The sequence below is a fragment of the Gekko japonicus genome, unplaced genomic scaffold, assembly GCF_001447785.1.
Source record: "Gekko japonicus isolate JY-2015 unplaced genomic scaffold, Gekko_japonicus_V1.1 scaffold1578, whole genome shotgun sequence".
NCBI lineage: Eukaryota > Metazoa > Chordata > Lepidosauria > Squamata > Gekkonidae > Gekko > Gekko japonicus.
In genome coordinates this window covers 364222-384912 of record NW_015162530.1, presented here as the reverse complement: position 1 = coordinate 384912, position 20691 = coordinate 364222, and the positions used below count along the sequence as shown (strand labels likewise).

General features: G+C 46.4%; 1 protein-coding gene across 1 annotated transcript in view; it reads right to left on the bottom strand.

The window, feature by feature from the left end:
* Positions 1 to 1047: 1047 nt before the first annotated feature.
* The window catches only part of LOC107106185 (zinc finger protein 850-like), a gene marked incomplete at its 3' end in the record, with an annotated part of 101761 nt that continues 82117 nt past the window's right edge, over positions 1048 to 20691 (bottom strand). Inside the window, exons 6-7 of the mRNA XM_015406293.1 lie at positions 9727 to 10802; positions 1048 to 1901 (exon numbers count right to left, since the gene is read on the bottom strand). Of these exons, the coding sequence (XP_015261779.1) occupies positions 1048 to 1901; positions 9727 to 10802 (1930 nt within the window). The remainder of the gene's footprint in view (positions 1902 to 9726; positions 10803 to 20691) is intronic.

Here is a 20691-nt window from a genome sequence, read left to right as displayed (position 1 = left end):
GCACACTCGGGTCTCGAATTGCTGAACTACTGCACAGCCTGGAGCTCAGCGTCTTAACCTGGAGATTTGGGGTTGAGCCTTGGAGAGGGCATGGCTTGGGGGGGGGGGGAGAAGAAGCATCTGCCAGATATGATTTATTTATCTTGCTTATATTTTTCCTTTCTCATTTTGACTCAAGGCAGGTTACACACAGTGAATCAATACAACTGACAAGATGGAGGATTCAATAAACAACACAATAGGATTAGGTTTTTAAGACCCAATCAGAAATGTAAACAGGACTAAAGCAAAAGCATGAGTCTTAACATGACACATTAAATGATTCAAAAATTACACAGTAGGATCCTAGTGTCAGTAAGCTGGACACAGTGGCATAGACCACCGCAGTCCCTAATAGTTTATTTATGTCACTTTGTGAATCATCCACAGGCAGGCCATTTCTTAAGGCGGGGGCCACAAAAGAGAGGAGGCACGGGTATGGGCAGTTGTTGATTTTGCCCATTTGCAGGTTGGCACCTGCAGAAGACCTCACTCAGATTAGAGTCCACAGCTGATAGCCTTTATACCACACTTTCTGAGCCTTTTTGAACCTTCACCACCTGAGCATTTGAAGATCTTCATCAGAACCAGCTAAACAAGTTCACCCCAATGAATTCTCTGAGGAACATGAAAGTTGGATCTGTGCCTCAGGCTCTTACTGAGCATCGATGAGGCTCCTCCACTGGGTGGACTCCTCAATGCTAAGGAGATATCAGCTGATTGTCTGGCAGAGCCCACCCCCATCCTTGTTTTCTTCCCTGTGTGATCCATCTGAAGCTTCAAAAGTGGCTAAAGCTCTTTCCACAGTCCTAACATTTACAACATTTCTTCCCAATTAGGGTAAGGTTGCTGTGTAGATTTGAGCTCTTTACAATACTTTATATATTTTCAACATTTTGTATAGTCTATGGTCCTCTTTTAGGTGACAAATAGGAGAAAAGCTCTTCTCATGAGCTAAGCACTTACATGGGTTCTTAGATGTTTTTGAAAACTGTTATTCCAACTGAATTTCTTTCCACACTCTGAGCATTCAAAAGGTTTTTCTCCTGTGTGGGTTCTCTGGTGCTGTTGAAGTTGATCTCTCCAGGTGAAGCTCATTCCACACTCTGAGCATTCAAAAGGCTTCTCCCCCGTGTGGGTTCTTTCATGCAACTGAAGAGTGCCACTTCCGCTGAACCTCTTTCCACAATCAGAGCATTCAAAAGGTTTCTCCCCTGTGTGGGTTCTTTGATGGTACTGAAGACTGCCACCATGACTGAATCTCTTTCCACAGTCTAGGCATTCAAAAGGTTTCTCCCCTGTGTGGGTTCTTTCATGCTGGTGAAGATGGTTAACCTTTCTGAATGTCTTTCCACACACTAAGCATTCAAAAGGTTTCTCCCCTGTGTGGGTTCTGTGATGCAGCTGAAGATGCCTAGCCTTACTGAATCTCTTTCCACACAGTGAGCATTCACAAGGGTTCTCTCGTGTGTGAGTTCTTAGATGCTGCTGAAGAGTGCTGCTCTGAGTGAACTTTTTTCCACACTCTGAACACTCAAAAGGTTTCTCTTCTGTGTGGGTTCTTTGATGCTCTTGAAGAGAGCAACTCCGACTGAATCTCTTTCCACACTCTGAGCATTCAAAAGGTTTCTCCCCTGTGTGGATTCTTTGGTGAACCTGAAGGTGGCCACTATGACTGAATCTCTTTCCACACTCTGAGCATTCAAAAGGTTTCTTCCCCGTGTGGGTTCTTTGATGATAACGAAAACTACCAGTATGTCTGAATTTCTTTCCACACACTGAGCACTCAAACGGTTTTTCTCCTGTGTGGGTTCTTAGATGCTCTTGAAGAGAGCCACTCCGACTGAATTTCTTTCCACACACTGTGCAATCAAAAGGTTTCTCCCCTGTGTGGGTTAACTGATGCCATTTAAGAGTGCCACTCTGACTGAATCTCTTTCCACACACTGAACATTCAAACGCTTTCTCCCCCATGTGGGTACTTTGATGCTCTTGAAGAGTACCACTCTGACTCAACCTCTTTCCACTCTCTGCACATTCAGAAAATTTCTCCCCTCTGTGGATTCTTTGGTGCACAAGGAACTGTGGTCTGTATTTTAAGTCCTTTCCACACCAAAAATATTTATAGGCCGTTATTATGCTGTGCTTTGGTAAATGTATATTACCCTTTCTTCCATCAGAGGATGCCATTCCACCCTCTGAGGAGACAAATGGTTTCTCTCCTGAATGAACAGATTTCTCTGAGAAGCTCACCCAAGGTGAACTGCTATCAGGTTTCTCTCTTGTATGTGTTCTTAGATGTCTAACCTGTTCTGCTCTACAAAGGAAGCTCTTCCCACACTCCAGGCATTGATGGGTCTTCTTTCCACTGTGCATTCGTAAATGGATATTATATTGGGTTTGATCTGAGAAGTTCATTCCACACTCCGAGCACTTGTATGTTTCCTCCACCATGTGAATTAAATCATGGAAATCCCCCCCTTGGAAAGGAATGGTTTTATCCCTCTTCTCGATCACGTGGCTTCCTTTTTGCCTCTTCGGTCTGCCTTGATCCCCCAAGTTTCCTCTCAACTCTTCATTCTTGACTCCATCTGGCAATAGGTGATGAAGTTACCCATCTTCCTCGTTCCTCTGATCATTCCCTGTCGGAATAAAGAGAGATCCTGTTAGAACCCACACAAGGAGGTCTCATCTGCAGTTGAATTTACATCTACTCTCTAAATATATTAGTGGCTTTTTCCTGCTGGAATAAAGAAAGAGCAATACAAGAAGCCAAACCACCAATCAGGCCCTGGACATTAATGGGTGTGCAATTCCTTTATCAGAACTTCTTTCCAACCAAACTGAGCAGCTGGTCACACTTTGCCCCTCCAGTAAAGCTGTTCGTATTATTATGCTTATCCCAACCCTCCCCAACCCCCTCTGTAGGTACTCTGAGGGGAAAAGCGGCAAAGAATGATGCCCCCACTGTTTACATTTGACTTTTCACACAGCTCTTTTGATTCTCTGCCCTTGAGAATTAAATGTAAGCCACCCTGAGCCTGCTTGCAGGGAGGGCGGGGTATAAATTGAATTAAACAAACAAACAAATAAATAATAAATACAAGACGTTATCATGACATCCAGTCCTGCAACTGCACTGAGAGTTTCCTTCGAGTTGTGATAAGAGCCAGGAGGGGCTGGTTTTCGGCCTACCTAAAATGCCTCTTTGCTGTAAGAGGGGAGGAACCAAGATTTTAAAAAGTGAACCCCTCGATACAAACCCCCACCCCACAGTGGTTTTTGGAAGATTTGCCAGTATTTCGGGGGAGGAGATGTTGGTAAGACCTGAAAGCCACAAGGTGAAGGCAGTAGGAAGAGTTCACGGGCCTTTGGCCTCTTCCACCTTCGCTGTTCTTAAGCAACTGCCCACCTTCCCTGGAATATCCAGTATTTAATGATCCTTCAGCCCCTCAAGAGCCACAGCTGAGCTCAGCCCCAGAAGAAATTTCTCCCAGATTTCAGGCCCCAGGAGGCCTCCCTCCCTCCCTCCTTTCCCAGCGGGCTTTCTTATTCTGCCAAACCAAGAATTGCTAAGAAACAGGGGTCATTTCCTGCAGGAGCACACAGGAGCAGAGCTCCGGCAGTAAGGAGTCCAGGGGGCGGGCACATGCAACAAGCCCTGCCCCCTGCTCCCAGCAGCCCTCAGTTGGGCCATGAAGCGCAAGAAGCTGCCAGGTAAGTTGCAGAGCCCACCCCGGCCCGCCTTCAGGTACAAGCTCTCCCTCCTCTGTGAGGGCAAATCTGCGCATGCCCCCTCCAAAGCTAGTAATCCAAAACAGTCCAGTGGCTCCTTGAAGACCAAGTTTTATTCAGGTACAAGCTCTCCCTCCTCTGTGAGAACAGATCTGCATATCCCCCCCCCCAATAACTAGCAATCCAAAACAGTCCAGTGGAGCCTGAGCGGTGGGTATTGCCTTCTGATACACTTCCAGTGATGTCAGGGGGTGTGGCATATGCAAATAAGGTATGCTAATAAGTTATGCTAATGAGCTCCTGCACCTCTTTTTCTACGAAATGACCCCTGCTAAGAAGTGAGGCAGAAATCCTCCTTGCCTGTTCTGTGCTCATTCCTTTGACATAATCATAAAGGATCCTCACTCTCAGCCAGCTCATCTGGGAAGGAAATACTCTCTGGAGATCCTCCTGAGAAACTCTCTGGCCTTTCTTCAGATGCGAGACCTCTGTCTGTCTCCACCGCAGTCTCTCTTACATTCCGTGGTTCTTGGGCACAGAGAAAGCGACAGTGATCATTCTTACATGGGGAAGGGAGAAGGAGGAGATGATGGGAAAAAGATGGAGGAGAGAGAAAAAGGGAGGGGTGCCAGCCAGATAAACCCTGTTGCTGTCCACAACCAAAAGCCTGGCGGAACGTCTCTTCCTTCCAGGCCCCGCAGAATAGCATTAAGTCCTGCAGGGCCATGATGTTACGTGGCAGAGAGTTTCACGAGGTCGGAACCAGGATCGAGAAGGGCAGAGAACTATGGCTTGCCCAGCAGCTGCATGTGGAGGAGTGGGGAATGAAACCTGCATCTCCCAGATTACAGTCCACACACTTAACCACTACACCGAACTGGAGTGTAACACTCTTCGGGGAACATATCAGCGGAGGCGGTCCCGAAGATACATAGGCCTCAAGTTGCTTAGGGCCTTGAAGGTCATTCCCAAAACCTTGAACCTGACTTGGTACTCCACTAGGAGCACAGGTTGAATGTGTGCCGTCCACGCCGTTCCTGCCAGGACTCACACCGCCACATTCTAGATCAGTTGGAGCCTCCGGGTCAGCCTCAAGGGCAGGCCAGCATAGAGTGAACTACAGCAGTCTAGCATGGAAGTGACTGTTGCATGAATAACTGTGGCTAGGTTAGAGATGTGAAGGCCCGGAAAAAAAACGGAAAAATTCAGGAAAAAACCGTTTCCCCCCCATTTTTTTTCCTGAAGCCTTTTTTGTTTTTTCCCCCGAAAAATTGGAAAAATTTAAAAAAGAAAAGAAATTGGTTATGGAACGTTATGGAGGTTTTCTTGTCTGTCCCACATAAACCAGTAAACAGTTCAGGAGATTGTTGCTCCATTTGTTACAATTACAAATAAATATTATTTTAAAAGTAAATTCTGTTTGTAATAATTGTTTGGATACACTATATTTTTAATATGCTAGTTGTGATATTTTCATGCCAAGTAAAATTGTCCATAGTCATATTTTATGTTCCTAAAGCAACTAAATGATTTTCAATCTGGAAAAGAAAAAAGAAGTGCTAATGTAGCATTTTTTTCAATTTTCCCAAATATTTCCATGTGTGGGTTTTTTTTAATGGAAAAAACTGGAGGGTTTTCCGAGCTTCAAAATTTCTGGAAATTTCACATCTCTAGCTAGGTCAGGTGCAACAGGTATGGGGCTAGTTGCTGAGCTTGGTGTAGATCAAAAAACAGTTACAAGAATGGGCACAGTAATAAGACCAATGAAAAAAAGGGAAAAAACTGTGACAATTTAGCGCTTGGTACTATATTCATAAAGCATAGAATACAATAACAGAAAATAAGTAATATATATAGAGAATGTAGACGGTAGTCTCCGGAATGGTGCGCCGTTTCGACAATGATCTTTTTCTGAACAAGGTTGTGTACATAAACTGTCTTTCAACAATTCATTTCTCTTGGTGACGTATTGAAAATATACTGTAGATTCACTTCATCATAAAGCTATGCCTTCAGCAATTATAGCCCATTGAAGAATATAGCTGTAAGCATAGCTTTATGATGAAGTGAATCTACAGTATATTTTCAATACGTCACCAAGATAAATGAATTGTTGAAAGACAATTCTAGGCGGACACGCATTGAACCCCATTTGCCACGTTGATGCCCACTTGCCCATCCTTTGGAGTGCCTCACAATACTCACTGGTTTTCACCACCCTGAACAACTTCGTATAATCCACAAATTTAGCCACTTCACTGCTTACTCCCAACTCCAAATCATTAATGAACAAGTTCAAAAGCAGTGGACCCAGTACTGATCCCTGCGGTACCCCACTGCTTACCACCATCCACTGAGAAAATTGCTCATTTATACTCACCCTCTGTTTTCTATTAATTCTCCCGTTTTTGATCCATAAAAGGACTTGTTGATTATTGCATTGTATTAATTTGTGTTCTGAATGTACTGTTGAATATATTGTTCAGAATAATAATAATAATAATAAAAAAAACTTATTAAAAAGGTTTTAGGCTTTTCTCCATACAGCGATTGTTAATATTTATTTTTAAATCATATTACAAGGTTTTGAGGTTTCCTAAAATTAAATATAGAAACTATCTTATATAATTTCTCTTTCAGCATTTAATTTTAATCACAATTTCTCTTAAGTTTTATATCCTTGGATCTCATTAAATCACTAAGTTTTAAATCCTTAAATCTCCTTAAATCCCATTTTAAGTATCATTTCCCTGCTGTAACAATTCCACCTTAACTAACAATTCCTTCTCCCCACTTTTTTCTCTCTCCTTCTTGAGTTCCAGCATTTTATTATCTGTAGTTGATAAATTCATTCTAAACTCACAGTCAGCTTTTAATCATATTGAAAATATCCAGTTCTTTTTCCAATTTACAACCAGTTAGATCAATGGGGGACAGCACAGTCGAAAATCTTCACTCTAATAGTCCCTTTTAGATGTTAATTCCTGTAGTTTGAGAGCTGCTTCCAAATCAAGGGGGGGGGGCAATTCCCCCTTTCCCCTTAGTTTTCTAATCCTTTTACAGTTTGGTTAAATCCTTCAGCTTTATTTCAGCAGGCAATTCACAAAAGAATAGACAAAACTTACTTGCAGAATATCTTCTTATGTTTTATGTAGAGAGTCATTTAATGTAGAAAAACGCTTAGTTTCAGTTCTTAAAAGTCAGGTAGTCACAGCTTGGTGCCAAAGTGGTGATTGCTTCGGCTGGTGCTTCGGGGCAGACAAAAGACTTCAGATCCAAGCCTCTGCAGGGCCTGCTTCTTTGTCACCCCCCCCTGCTTCAGGGACCCCTCTCCTGAGGCTCCCCTAGGAGTTTGGATACCCAAACTCCCCCAAACCGCACAATTCGAGTGACTGCTGGAGCACAGCTCTGCAGCTCACCTCAATCTCGCTGCGCCGAAACCGGAAACCTCTCTGAAACTGCCACACAAATCTAATATGGTATTGCCAATGGCACCTGTTCACTATTAATTTTACAAAATGAGAATTCTTTAGAAATGGAAACGCTTTTGCAGAAAAAGAAAGTACTAGGAAGTTTTCCCACCCCACATCCTTCTTTAACAGTGTAATCCGAAGGAAACTTTATGTTGAAGGGCTTAGAAAAGTGTGACTCCACTCAGCGTTGCTGGGTCATGTTTCTAGCTCCAGAGGAAACATTGAAGCCATACTCCTTTTTGAAGGAGGGAGAGGGCACTGGACAGCGATCCTGTCTAATACCTCATGGGATTTCACATCCAAGGCCTGAACAGAGACTCCAGCAGAGATACCTCTGAGACTCTTAAAATTCCCCTAGGCCCACATCCAGATATTTAAGCCTAGGGATTGATGCGGCTTCTCTCTTTAATAGATTTTCCCTCTTCCTATAAATGGGAGGCTTCTACATCTCTCCTACACAAAAGACAACTCAGAGGCATTCTCACAATAACCAAAAAGCTGATATTATGGCAGACAACCAATCTGAGATCCACCATTTATCAGGGCTCCCTGAAGAGGTGAGTGGGGCCCCTCCTTGGAGATCTTCTAGAAGAACTTCCAGGCCTTCTTGTTTCCCAGATCTTTTGCAGGCTTTTGAATGGCAGGCATATTTTAAGGGCGCAAGGGGAGAGAGATGTGGGGTTTGAACTGTTATTTTTGGTTTTAGCAGAAAATGTATTACTGTCAACTGACTTGAACTGCAAGGAAATCAGGAGATGTTAAATAAAATAAATGACATATTCTAAATTGGCCAAACCTGAGCATACCTAAATGCGGTGACTGGAACTGTGAAGGGGAAGACAGATCTTTCTACAAGCTGAAAAATTCCCCAGGGTTACAACAAAATGTGAAATATATTAGGAAACAAATGTGCTGTTTTGTGTTTTTTTTAAACCTGATAAAATGAGCACCTGTAACTTTAAGAAATTGATTGCCGCAGTGGCTGTTGCTAGGCACCCACAGCTTTTCATATTGGGTTTCTGTAAGTGAAAGGCAAGGGGAGCAGATAGGGTCCTTTTCAGGGGTGTTTTGCCCTTTGAGGGAGGTCCAATGGGGCCCAGGACTTTCCTAGCATTGCCATTTACAGGTTGACAAGTTCCTGGAGATTTGGGGGTTGAGCCGTGGAGAGGGTAGGGTTTTGGGAGATGAGGAGCCTTAGCCAGATATTATTTATTTCTTTATTTATGTTGTTTATACTTTGCCTTTCTCATTTGGACTCAAGGCAGATTACACAGAGTGAGTCGATACAACCGAAAAGATGGAGCATTCAATAAACAACAACATAAGATTAGGGCTGCAGAACCAGTCTGAAGTCTAAAAACAGGACTCAAGCAAAAGCGTAAGTCTTCACGTGACACATTACATGATTCCAAAACTACACTGCAGGAACCTACTTTCAGTAAGCTGAACACAGTAGCACAGGCCGCAGTCCCTAATCATTTATCCAAGTAATTTTGTGAGTAATTTAGTACAGTGCAACTCTATAGCATGGGTATAAAAACTCTCTTGAATCACTGTTTTGGATAGTTTCTGGAAAACCAAGAGAATGGAAGCCTTCCCGACTTCCTCAGGCAGGCCATTCCTTAAGGCGGAGGCCATTCCTTAAGGTGGGGGCCACAACAGAGAAGTCACAGGTGCGGGAGGTTGTTGATTTTGCCCATTTGCAGGTTGGCACCTGCAGAAGACCTCACTCAGATGAGCGAAGCTGTTGTGGTGGCACAGAGGGGGAGAGGCGGTCTTGCAAATATGACAGTTACCAAGACCATGAAGGGCTTTGTACGTAACAGCCAATACTTTAAATTGGCAGGTAACCACTAAGAAGAAGAAGAGTTTGGTTTCTGTACCCCACTTTTCTCTACCCAAAGTAGTTTCAGACCGGCTTACAATTGCCCTACCTTCCTTTCCTCACAACAGAAACCCTGTGAGGTAGGTGGGGCTGTGTCAGAGATCTCAAGCATAGACTAATCTGTGTCAGAACTGACGCTTTGGGTGCCAGTTTATATATTAAACCTGATTCAAACATCCCCCTTTGTGACCAGGCCAATCACATCCCAACATTCAGCCTGCCAAAAGTCTACCATGCGGCATAAGCCCTCCTACCGCACATGCAGCAAAAGACGGTTATGTTCTCAAGCAGTGTCTGGCGCCCAAGGTCAACTCACAAACTTCCCAGTATTTGGGAGGCTCGCTTAGAAGCTGTTACAGTCCGCGCTACTTTTAGCAAAGCCATTCACACACACGCCCCCCCTTACATTCCACATTCACACACACTCCTCCCCACTCAGATATGAGACTGGATTATGGCAATACAATGAGCTATAGAAAACACAGACAGGAAGTTGACAAGAATATGACAAAGGAAGGCTGAGTTGGACATATTCTCCTGTGTGAGTTCTTTGATGCTGTTGAAGAGTGCCACCGTGACTAAATCTCTTTCCACACTCTGTGCATTCAAAAGGTTTCTCCCCCGTGTGGGTTCTTTGATGCTTTCTAAGAGAACTACTCAGACTGAATCTCTTTCCACATTCTGAGCATTCAAAAGGTTTCTCCCCAGTGTGAGTTCTTTGATGCAACTGAAGACTGCAACTCTCACTGAACTTCTTCCCACACTCTGAGCACTCGAAAGGTTTTTCCCCTGTGTGGGTTCTCTGGTGACGTTGAACCTGGCCACTATAACGGAATTTCTTTCCACACTCTGAGCATTCAAAAGGTTTCTCCCCTGTGTGGGTTCTTTGATGCTGCGTAAGACTGCTACTCTTACTGAATCTCTTTCCACACACTGAGCATTCAAAAGGTTTCTCCCCTGTGTGGGTTCTTTGATGCTGCGTAAGAGTGCTACTCTTACTGAATCTCTTTCCACATTCTAAGCATTCAAAAGGTTTCTCCCCAGTGTGAGTTCTTCGATGCAACTGAAGACTGCCATTGTGACTGAACTTCTTCCCACACTCTGAGCACTCAAAAGGTTTTTCTCCTGTGTGGGTTCTTTGATGCTGTTGAAGAAAGCCACTCTGACTAAATCTCTTTCCACACTCTGAGCATTCAAAAGGTCTCTCCCCTGTGTGGGTTCTTTGATGCCGTGTAAGAGTGCTACTCAGACTGAATCTCTTTCCACATTCTGAGCATTGAAAAGGTTTCTCCCCAGTGTGGGTTCTTTGATGCAACTGAAGGCTGCCACTCTGGCAGAACCTCTTCCCACACTCTGAGCACTCAAAAGGTTTTTGTCCTGTGTGGGTTCTTTGATGCTGTTGAAGAGTGCCACTCTCACTGAATCTCTTTCCACACTCTGAGCATTCAAAAGGTTTCTCCCCTGTGTGGGTTCTTTGATGCCGTGTAAGACAGCTACTCTTACTGAATCTCTTTCCACATTCTGAGCATTGAAAAGGTTTCTCCCCAGTGTGAGTTCTTTGATGCAACTGAAGATGGCCACTCAGACTGAATCTCTTCCCACACTCTGAGCATTTATAAGGCTTGTCCCCTGTGTGCATTCTTTGATGGTCTTTCAGAGTACCACTCCGTCTGCCTTGATTCCTCAAGTTTCCGCTCAGCTCTTCATTCTTGAGTACATCTGGCAATAGGTCATGAAGTTCCTCATCTTCCTCATTCCTCTGATCATTCCCTGTTGGAACAAAGAGAGATCCTGTTAGAACCCACACAAGGAGGTCTGATCTGCCACAGAATTTAAATCTACTCTGAATATTTTAGTGGCTTCTTCCTGCTGGAATAAAGAAAGAGGTCTAATTGGGAGCCACACAAGAAGCCAAACCACCAGTTAGGCCCTGGTCATTAATGGGTGTGCAATTCCTTCCAGGCCCTCCAGTGAAGCTGTTCTTATATTACGTCCTTCTCTCCCCTCCCCACCCAACTCTGTAGGTGCTTTAAGGGGAAAAGCAGCAAAGAATGATCCCCCCACTCTTTGCATTTGAGTTTCTGCACAGCTCTTTTGATTCTCTGCCCTTGAGACTTAAATACAAGAAGTTATCCTGATATCCAGTCCTGCAACTGCACTGAGCGTTTCCTTCCAGTGGTGACAACACCTATGAGGGGCTGGTTTTCAGCCTCCCAAAACTGTCACTTTGTTATGTGTGTGGGAGACCTAAGATTTAAAAAAGAAAACTCCCCAGTTCAAGCTCCCCCGATGGTTTTGGGAAGATGTGCCAGTTTCCAGGGGCGGGGGTCTACTGGTAAGACCTGAAGTCATCCAGGTGAAGGCAGAGGAAAGGGTTCGTGGGCCTTTGGCCTCTTCCACCTTGGCTGTTTCTAAGCAACCACCAACCTTTTCTGGAATATCCAGTATAATGATCCCTCAGCCTCTCAGGAGCCACAGCTGAGCTCAGCCCCAGAAGGAACTTCTGAATCTCCCAGAGTTCAGGCCCCAAAAGGCCTCCCTCCTTCCTTTCCCAGTGGACTTTCTAAATCAAACCAAGAATTGCTAAGAAGTGAGGCAGAAATCCTCCTTGCCTATGCCTCGTTCATTCCTTTGACATAACCTTGAAGAATACTCAGATGCAAGCAGCTCCTCTGGGAAGGAAACACTCTCTGGAGATCCAGTTGAGAAACTCTCCAGAAAACCAATCTGCTAGCGATTAATAGAAAAATGGTACCAGAGCAGCTTTTAAAAAACTCCCGGGGGGGGGGGGGGAGCCGACAGGAGACGGGGAGCCTCCTGTTCAGGCAAGTCAGTCCAAAGGCATGACTGCATAAACACCCAGGGTAGTATTGAAGGGAGCCTAAAAGAAGATGGCAGTGAGGGCAGGAGGGCAACTGAGGGCCACGTGTGGTGACTAAGGGGCCGAGGGAGGTGAGGGTGGCTGGAGAGGGAAACACATTAGAAGTGTCCCTCTGTTTCATGATCACAATTATATAGGATTTGGTTATCCTCAAGTGATAAACTAATTCAGAGACTATACGGCTTTCTGTTGGATGAATATATGCAAAATGAAATGGTTAGTCAAAACATGATAGCATGGGCAAAAGATCTAGGTCACACGATAGAAAGAGAGAAATGGGTGACTACCTGGAAATCGTTGAATTACGTAAGAGCGATTAACTACAAAGAAAATATATACAAAGTCTACCATTGGTCTCCGGACAGGATATCAAAATGTAACCCGTCTACATCTAAAGCATGTTGGAAGTGTACAAAAAACATAGGGACGTTTTTTCATATGTGGTGGCGATGCCAGAATGTCAAGAGATATTGGGAAATGATTCAAAGACTTGTAGTCGATATCATGAAGCTAAATATAATCCTCAGCCCAGAAATAGCATTGTTGAATATGGTACCAGAGAAATGTAATCTTAATGAAAAATATGTATTAACATATATACTGACTACTGCAAGAATATTATTGGCTAAATATTGGAAACTGGATAGAGTCCCAACAAGACAGGAGACATTAGAAAAGCTGATGGAAGTAGCAGAGATGGACAAGTTAACTTTAAATCTTCAAGGAAAAAAAAAATATGTTAAACGGATGAAATTTAAAAAAAAAAGGGGGGGGGGGGGGAGGAAAAAAAAGAAGAAGTGTCCCTCTGAGCCAAGATGGGGGAGCTGGAGTGCTTGGTGCTCACTGACACTTTAGATGTTGGAGGTATCTCAGAAAACATGGTGGAATGGAGAAAAGCTGTGGGATACAGTCATTCCTGGCTACAAGTTGTATAGGCGTGACAGAGAGGGACAGGTTGAGGGAGGTGTTGCGTTGTACATCAAAGAGGGCATCGAGCGAAATAAATCAGAAATAACACCCCAACAGACGCAATACGGGTGGAAATACAGTGTCCTAAGGGTTACTTGAGGAGCTGTGGTGGCTCAAGTGGTTAAGATGCTGAGCTGCAGGCTGTGGAAGGTCAGTAGTTCAGCAGTTCGAGACCCGAGTGTGCCGCATGACGGAGTGAGCTCCCGTCTCTAGTTCCAGCTCCTGCCAACCTAGCAGTTCGAAAGCAAGAAATTGCAAGTCGATAAATAGGTACCCCTTCAGTGGGAAGGTAACAGCATTCCGTGCGCCTTGGTGTTTAGTCATGCCGGCCACATGACCACGGAAACGTCTTCGGACAGCGCTGGCTCTTCGGCTTTGAAACGGAGATGAGCACCGCAACCCTAGAGTCGGATTCGACTGGCTTTCGAGCAAGGGAACCTTTACCTTTAAGGGTTACTTAAACGTGGGGGTGTCCTATTGCCCACCTGATCAAACCCCTTGAGGCTGATCTTGAGATGGAGAAGGAAATAAGGGAGGTGACCAAAACAGATAACATTGTTATACTGGGAGACCTCAACCACCCTCAGTTTGACTGAGTCATGCTGTAGAAAGGAGATTCCTAGACTTCATAAACGACTGTGCACTGGAACAGTTGGTCACAGAGCTAACCAGAGGGGTAATGATCTTGGAATGGTTTCTGAGCGGGTCTCAGGACCTGGCCTCTGATGTAGAGCTTGTTTCAGAAATTGGGAAGAGAATGCATTCATGTCAATTGAAAGTTAGCTCTACAAAGTCTTAAACTGTAACATTTCATTGCCAATCCAATCCAAAGCCTTATATTGGCATATAAATAAAGATACAGTAATACATTTCATTTCAAAAGAGGGAACCTTACAAAAATGGAAGCTGGAAGGAAAACACAGATCCCCATGGGAAGCGTTGAAGCTGTTTAAAGCCGCACTCATTGAAACCCGGACGGAATGCATGCCACAGTTCAGGAAAGGCCCTGCCAAGTCTATAAGAATACTAAATACAACATTCCAATCTCTCTGCATGGTTTTTTTCATTAACTGTATTTCAGACATATACCTTTAAGCAGCACTTGAGTGTTATCTGACCTTGAGTAATTTATGCTCTCCGTGTTGTATTTTGGTTTTTGTTATTATACTAAGTCTATAAGAATGCCTGCATGGTTAACAACATAAGACAAAGAACCTGTAAAATGTAGAGGAAGAGGAGGAAGAAGGAGGAGGAGGAGACTGGATTTATACCCTGCCCTTCAGTCGGCGTCTCGGAGCGGCTTACAAACTCCTTTCCCTCCCCACAACAGACACCCTGTGAGGGAGGTGGAACTGAGAGAGCTCTTTCAGGAACTGCTCTTGAGAGAACAGCTCTGAAATAAGGTGTAACTGACCCAAGGTCACACCAGCAGCTGCATGTGGAGGAGTGGGGAATCAAACCCGGTCCACGCACTTAACCACTACACCAAACTGGCACTTAACCACTACATCAAAATGTAAAGATGTCTCAGCCTCTCTGCCTTGTTGTTGGCCCTCCAGAGGAACTGGTTGGCCACTGGGTGAGACAGGAGGCTGGACTAGATGAACCCTCACTGGTCTGATCCAGCAGGACTCTTCTTACATTCATCTGTTCCTATGTTCTTAAGGACATGCAGTAAAGACTAACAACTGAGAAATTAGGTTGTGGCCCCTTCCAGAGTCTTTCTGAGGCCCCCTCATCCCCGCCTTGGCCTCAGGCCAGTTTGGTGTAGTGGTTAAGTGCGCGGACTCTAATCTGGGAGAACCGGGTTTGATTTCCCCACTCCTCCACTTGCACCTGCTGTGACCTTGGGCAAGCCGTAGTTCCGATAAAGAGCTGTTCTTGAAGAAGAGCAGTTTGTGTCAGAGCTCTCTCATCCCCACCTACCTCGCAGGGTGTCTTTTGTAGGGAGGGGAAGGGAAAGGAGCTTGTAAGCCGCTTTGAGACTCCCAGTGAGGGCAGGGTATACATCCAATCTCCTCTTCTCTTCTTCAGGTCAGGACACCCTCTCTGGCTTGGGTGATGATGGCCAAAATACTGGCCTCAGTTGCCCCAGTCTACCCCGACACACTAAATATCCCTTTCACTGACACCCCAGTTCTAGAGACCCCAAATGGGCAGGCATCAAAACCACGTGTTGCTGTTCAGTATTTTGACCCATACATCATCCCAGGGGCAGCGGTTGGCACCTTTGCCACCCATGGAAGGTCCTTACCCAGGGAGGCCACGGTCCCGTAGTTCTCCAGCATGACTTCCCTGTGGAGAGCTCTCTGGCCTGGATCCAGCAGGGCCCACTCCGCCTCAGTGAAATCCACGGCCACCTCCTCAAAGGAAACCGGACACTGGAAGGAAAAAGCAGATTCCCTCGTCAGAGATTACACCAGGCAGAGAACACACACGGGAAGGGGGCAGTCTGGGAGGGTACGGGAAGGCCTGGCAGGGGTAAAGGGAGTGGCCTTTAGAACCTCTGTCGCTCAGGCACCTTCACAGCAATTGTGGGAGCAAAAGCCCCCTTGAGAAAAAGGGGGAGCCAGGCTGTCCCCCCCCATCATCTCCCCTACCTGGAGTGGAGGTCCCGCAGCCCTTTCCACATCTCTACAAAATTGATCGCTCAACACCATTTCTTCACCGCCTGAGGGAGAGAGAGACAAAGGAGGAAGGAAGGGTGTCCGCCTAGAGACTCCCCAGTTCATCTGCTTGTTCCAGTCTTCCACCCCCTTCACACACACACACACCTTTCTCAGAGTCGTGAACCTTTGCCCTACATGCAGTCAGAAAAATTTGTCATGAATTTTAGTAAATTGTGGGATATGCATAAGAGAAGCGGCCAGGTGCCAATCAGCATCGGAGTGTGTGTGGTGGAATACATTCTGGTTCAAACCTCTGCGAGACTTGAAACGTGCCCTGCGAACGCTGGAGCTCAAATATGTGACAGCGTCCCTGCTTCAGTATCCTCTTTGTGACTGCGGCCCGCCAGGCGTTCCCGGAAAGCCTTTGAGCAGGGGCACAGAAACCCGAATTATTGGCCTCTGGCAATGGGTTTTGGAAAGTTGGCTGCCTCAGAGCACAGTATGAATCTGTGTGTGCGGAAAGTGGCATCATGTCACAGCTAACTTATGGTAAACCCCCCCCCCCCCAGTTATTCAAGGCAAGAGAGGTTCAGGGAGGGTGTGCCATTGCCTGCCTCTGCATAGCAACTCTGGACTTCTTTGCTGATTTTGTCTACTCCCCCTTCAAGTGAGCAGCCCACCCGACACCCAGTGGCACTAAGTCCCAGAAATCCACTCTGCGTAGGAAGGAATCGAACACGGGCGTTCCACTTATTCACCCTGGGTAACAGCTGCACCCAAATGTGTCTTACTTTTCTTAGTTGAGCCACCCTGAGTCCTTCTGATGGAAGGAAGGAAAGTGAGATACGAAGATTTTAATTAATGTCAATAAGACTGGAATTGCCTTCCATGAATCTGTCGACTCCCCCTTCAAGTGAGTGGCCATCAATAAAACCTGTGGCACTAAGTCCCAGAAGTCCACTCTGCGTAGTGAGCAGAAGGACTTCCTTTTCCTCCCATCCCAATCCTTCCACCCAACAAATTGACCAGGTGCCCCAATCCCATCTGGGCGGGAGGCACCCTTACCACTTGACGGGGCATCTTGGGCATGCTCGTGGGCCGGCGCCCTCTGACTTTCCTCCGACGGAGCTCCTTCTGCCTCAGAGAACTTCGCCGCCCTCTTCACAGATCGTCCCCACACCTGAAACAACAGCAAGGGACACAGGTCAGAGGAGGAATCGAACAGGCTGAGGGGACGAATCCTGTCCCATTCGCAGACTCCTCATCCCACCATTAACCAGCAGCGCTGCTTCAGACTTAGGGGCAGGAATCAGGGTTGGGTTTTCTTCCCAGCCTAGTGAATTCTCTCCAGGTAGAGATATCTGGCAGGGAAGCCTTCGGATAAGGTCACTGCTTGAACTGAGCGAAGGAAACCTCCCCTCACCTGCTCTGCCTGCCTCTTCTCCTCTGCCTGACTCAGGAGGAAGCCTTCGGCCAGGGCCACCGCCTGGGAACTGGTCTCCGGCCCGCATCCTCTGACCCAGCCCTGCATTTCCTGGGGCAGGAGAGTCAGGAACTGCTCCAGGATCACCAGGTCCAGGATCTGCTTCTTGGTGTGCCTCTCCGGCTCCAGCCACTGGCTGCAAAGTCCGTGGAGCCGACTGCAAACCTCTCGGGGCCCGTCGGCCTCATGGTAGCGGAACTGCCGGAAGCGCCGGCAATGGACATCTGAGGCCAGGGTGTCCTTAGCCAGGATCTCCGCCACGGCTCTTTCCCAGGATTCAACTTCACTCCCTGCTCGGGTGGGATGGGGACCGTGGCTTGCTCTCTGGTCACTTCCGGGGCCTTCTGGGTCTTCCATCTCATTTGCCTTCTCTTGGGTTGCCTCAGATTCTGGAAAGATGGCCTTTTCCATGTGGCTATGAAAAGGGAGCACAAAGAAACCGAAGGAGAATGGAGCTAAATCACCAGCTCTCGTCAAGCCCCCCCCCCAAGGGTTGCCCCGATGGATCAGGAAGAGTGGGTCAGGATTAATGTTGTTTTGCTCCATTAAGGTTGTCAGGGTTTTGGGTTTTTTTGATATGCCTGTTTGGCCTCTCAGGTGAATAAGGCATCTCTATTTGGCTCTTTAAAGAGCTCTTGCTGATGGCATGTGTGGCGAAACGGGGACCCGCCCGCAGCCCTGGGAGACTGAGCAGCCATTCAGTAGCTTGCGAGTCCCTGTTTTTGCCTACCCACCCTGCCTGGTGGGGCTATTTCCCTTCGTTACACGCTGCCACCACTCACTGGATTCTCACCGCCTTCCTAGAGGGACAGTGAGACCCCTCTGGCTGATTCCCCAACCTTGGGGAGTTGATACCACTATCTTTGGGCGCCCCCTGGAGAGCTGGCAAACCCGTTGGTTTGGGCCTCTTTGGGTTCCCTGGCCTCCCTTTTGCTTCTGGTAATGCGCTGGGCAGGGAGGACTAGGTGGTCAAGGCACACCAGGTCTTATTTAACTCAAAAAAGGTTTATTTGGACTATATACATATTAGTAAAGGTAAAGGTTCCCTTGCTCGAAAGCCAGTCGAGTTCGACTCTAGGGTTGCGGTGCTCATCTCCGTTTCCAAGCCGAAGAGCCAGCGCTGTCCGAAGACGTTTCCGTGGTCATGTGGCCGGCATGACTAAACACCAAGGCCCACAGAACGCTGTTCCCTTCCCACCAAAGTGGTCCCTCTTTATCGACTTGTAATTTCTTGCTTTCGAACTGCTAGGTTGGCAGGAGCTGGAACCAGAGACGGGAGCTCACTCCGTCATGCGGCACACTCGGGTCTCGAACTGCTGAACTACTGACCTTCCACAGCCTGCAGTTCAGCGTCTTAACCACTTGAGCCACCGCAGCTCCTTATATACATATTAGGCACAGAAAATAAGCATGAGCGCATCCACACAACCTGGGCACAGAAAATAAACAGGATTCAAAACGACGTTCCTCTGTCTCCTACACACACACCCTCTCTGTCTCTGGAGGTTTTGGGCCTCAGGATGGTTTTTACTTCCCCCCCCTCCTGTTGTTGTGGAGAAACCCCCCAGCCGTCCACCGGACTGGTCACTGGTACTGTTGCTCTCCTGGCTGTCCACCACGGTTTATCTTGGTCTGGACGCCCTGGAGTTTGAAGGAACAGGAGCCCCCACCTGTACGCTCAGCTGGAAGCTGCCGTCCAGGCTGAGCCCAAAGGTTGAAGACTAAAGACTGGCCTCAGGGGCCAAAGCCTTTATCCCCCTGGCTCCACCCCTGGGGCGTGTCCATACTTCCCCCGCCCTTTTCCCCTAGCGCTTCTGGGAAATGTAGGCAGGCAAATGAGGAAGTCCCAATCAACCCGGTGAGGGTTAGCCCTGCAGGGCCCCGTCCGGAACTACAGGCCACTGACCCTTATGGGGAACCATTTTAAACACCTACACGGCCTCCATCTTACACACCCATTGCGTCACTGCATCATCTTGGCCTGCAATAGTGTTAGACAGAACCTCTGTGCCTGGTTGTGTTTCACCAGGCACATTTGAGAAAACACACAAAGCAGTCCCGTAGAGTTGAAAACCAAAAAAAAAAAAATTAATTAATTAATAAAGGAAGAGTCATCGATGCAACGAACATGAAATTGAGCCAACTTCAGAGGACGGCCGAAGACAGGAGGGCCTGGCGGGAGCTGGTCCATGGGGTCGCGAAGAGTCGGACTCGACTGTGCGACTGAACAACAACAACAAAGGAAGAGTACAGATATCAAGGGTTTTGGAACCCTGAAATACCCAACAGACTCTTCGAGTGTTGCAATGGGTGACATAGCATTTTATATTTCGCGTTACATCAGAGAAATAAAACATAATTATTGGTTCCATCAAACTTTGTCAAATTTCGTCACCTATTTCCCATTGGGTTAAGACTTGGGGGACGGGTGTTCCCAGGCAGAGCTTTTCTTTTCCTAACGGAACAGTACACTTTTCATTCTTAAACTATGAAGCTCCAAGTCGTATCTATATAACTGATATGGTTACAGAGTGCTTATCGTTCTTCATTCCAGCTAGGTTAATAGGCATTAGAAACATGAGCAGTACATGGATAGAGAACTGCCAGAAGTACAAGCTGGGTTTCAAAGAGGTAGAGGAACGAGAGATCAAATTGCCAACATTCGCTGGATTATGGAGAAAGCAAGAGATTACCAGAAAAACATCTACTTCTGCTTCATTGACTATGCTAAAGCCTTTGACTATGTGGATCACAACAAACTATGGCAGGTCCTTAAAGAGATGGGAGTACCAGACTATCTCACATGTCTCTTGAGAAACCTGTATAAGTGTCAAGAAGCAACAATTAGAACCGGATATAGAACAACTGATTGGTTTCGCATAGGAAAAGGAGTACAACAAGGATGTATATTGTCACCTTGCTTATTTAATATATATGCAGAGTACATCATGCAAAATGCTGGCCTGGATGAATCACAAGCGGGAATTAAGATTGCTGGGAAAAAGATCAACAACCTCAGATATGCAGACAATACCACTCTAATGGCAGAAAGTGAAGAGGACCTAAAGAGCCTCTTGCTCAGAGTAAAAGAGGAGAGCGCAAAAGTGGGCTTGAAGACTGTGACAGCAGCCATGAAATTAAAAGACGCCTGCTCCTTGGGAGGAAAGCGATGGCGAACCTAAACAGCATGATAAAAAGTAGAGACATCACCCTGCCAACAAAAGTCCGCATGGTCAAAGCAATGGTATTCCCAGTAGTCATGTATGGCTGCGAGAGTTGGACTATAAGGAAGGCCGAGCGCAGAAGAATAGATTCTTTTGAACTATGGTGCTGGAGAAGACTCTTGAGAGTCCCTTGGACTGCAAAAAGATCAAATCAGTCAATCCTAAAAGAAATCAACCCTGACTGTTCCCTGGAAGGCCAGATAATGAAAATGAAGCTCAAATACTTTGGCCACCAAATGAGAAGGGAGCACTCACTAGAGAAGACCCTGATGCTGGGAAAGATTGAAGGTCAAAGAAGACGGGGACGGCAAAGGATGAGATGGTTAGACAGTGTCATAGATGCAACCAACATGAAATTGAGCCAACTTCAGAGGACGGCGGAAGACAGGAGGG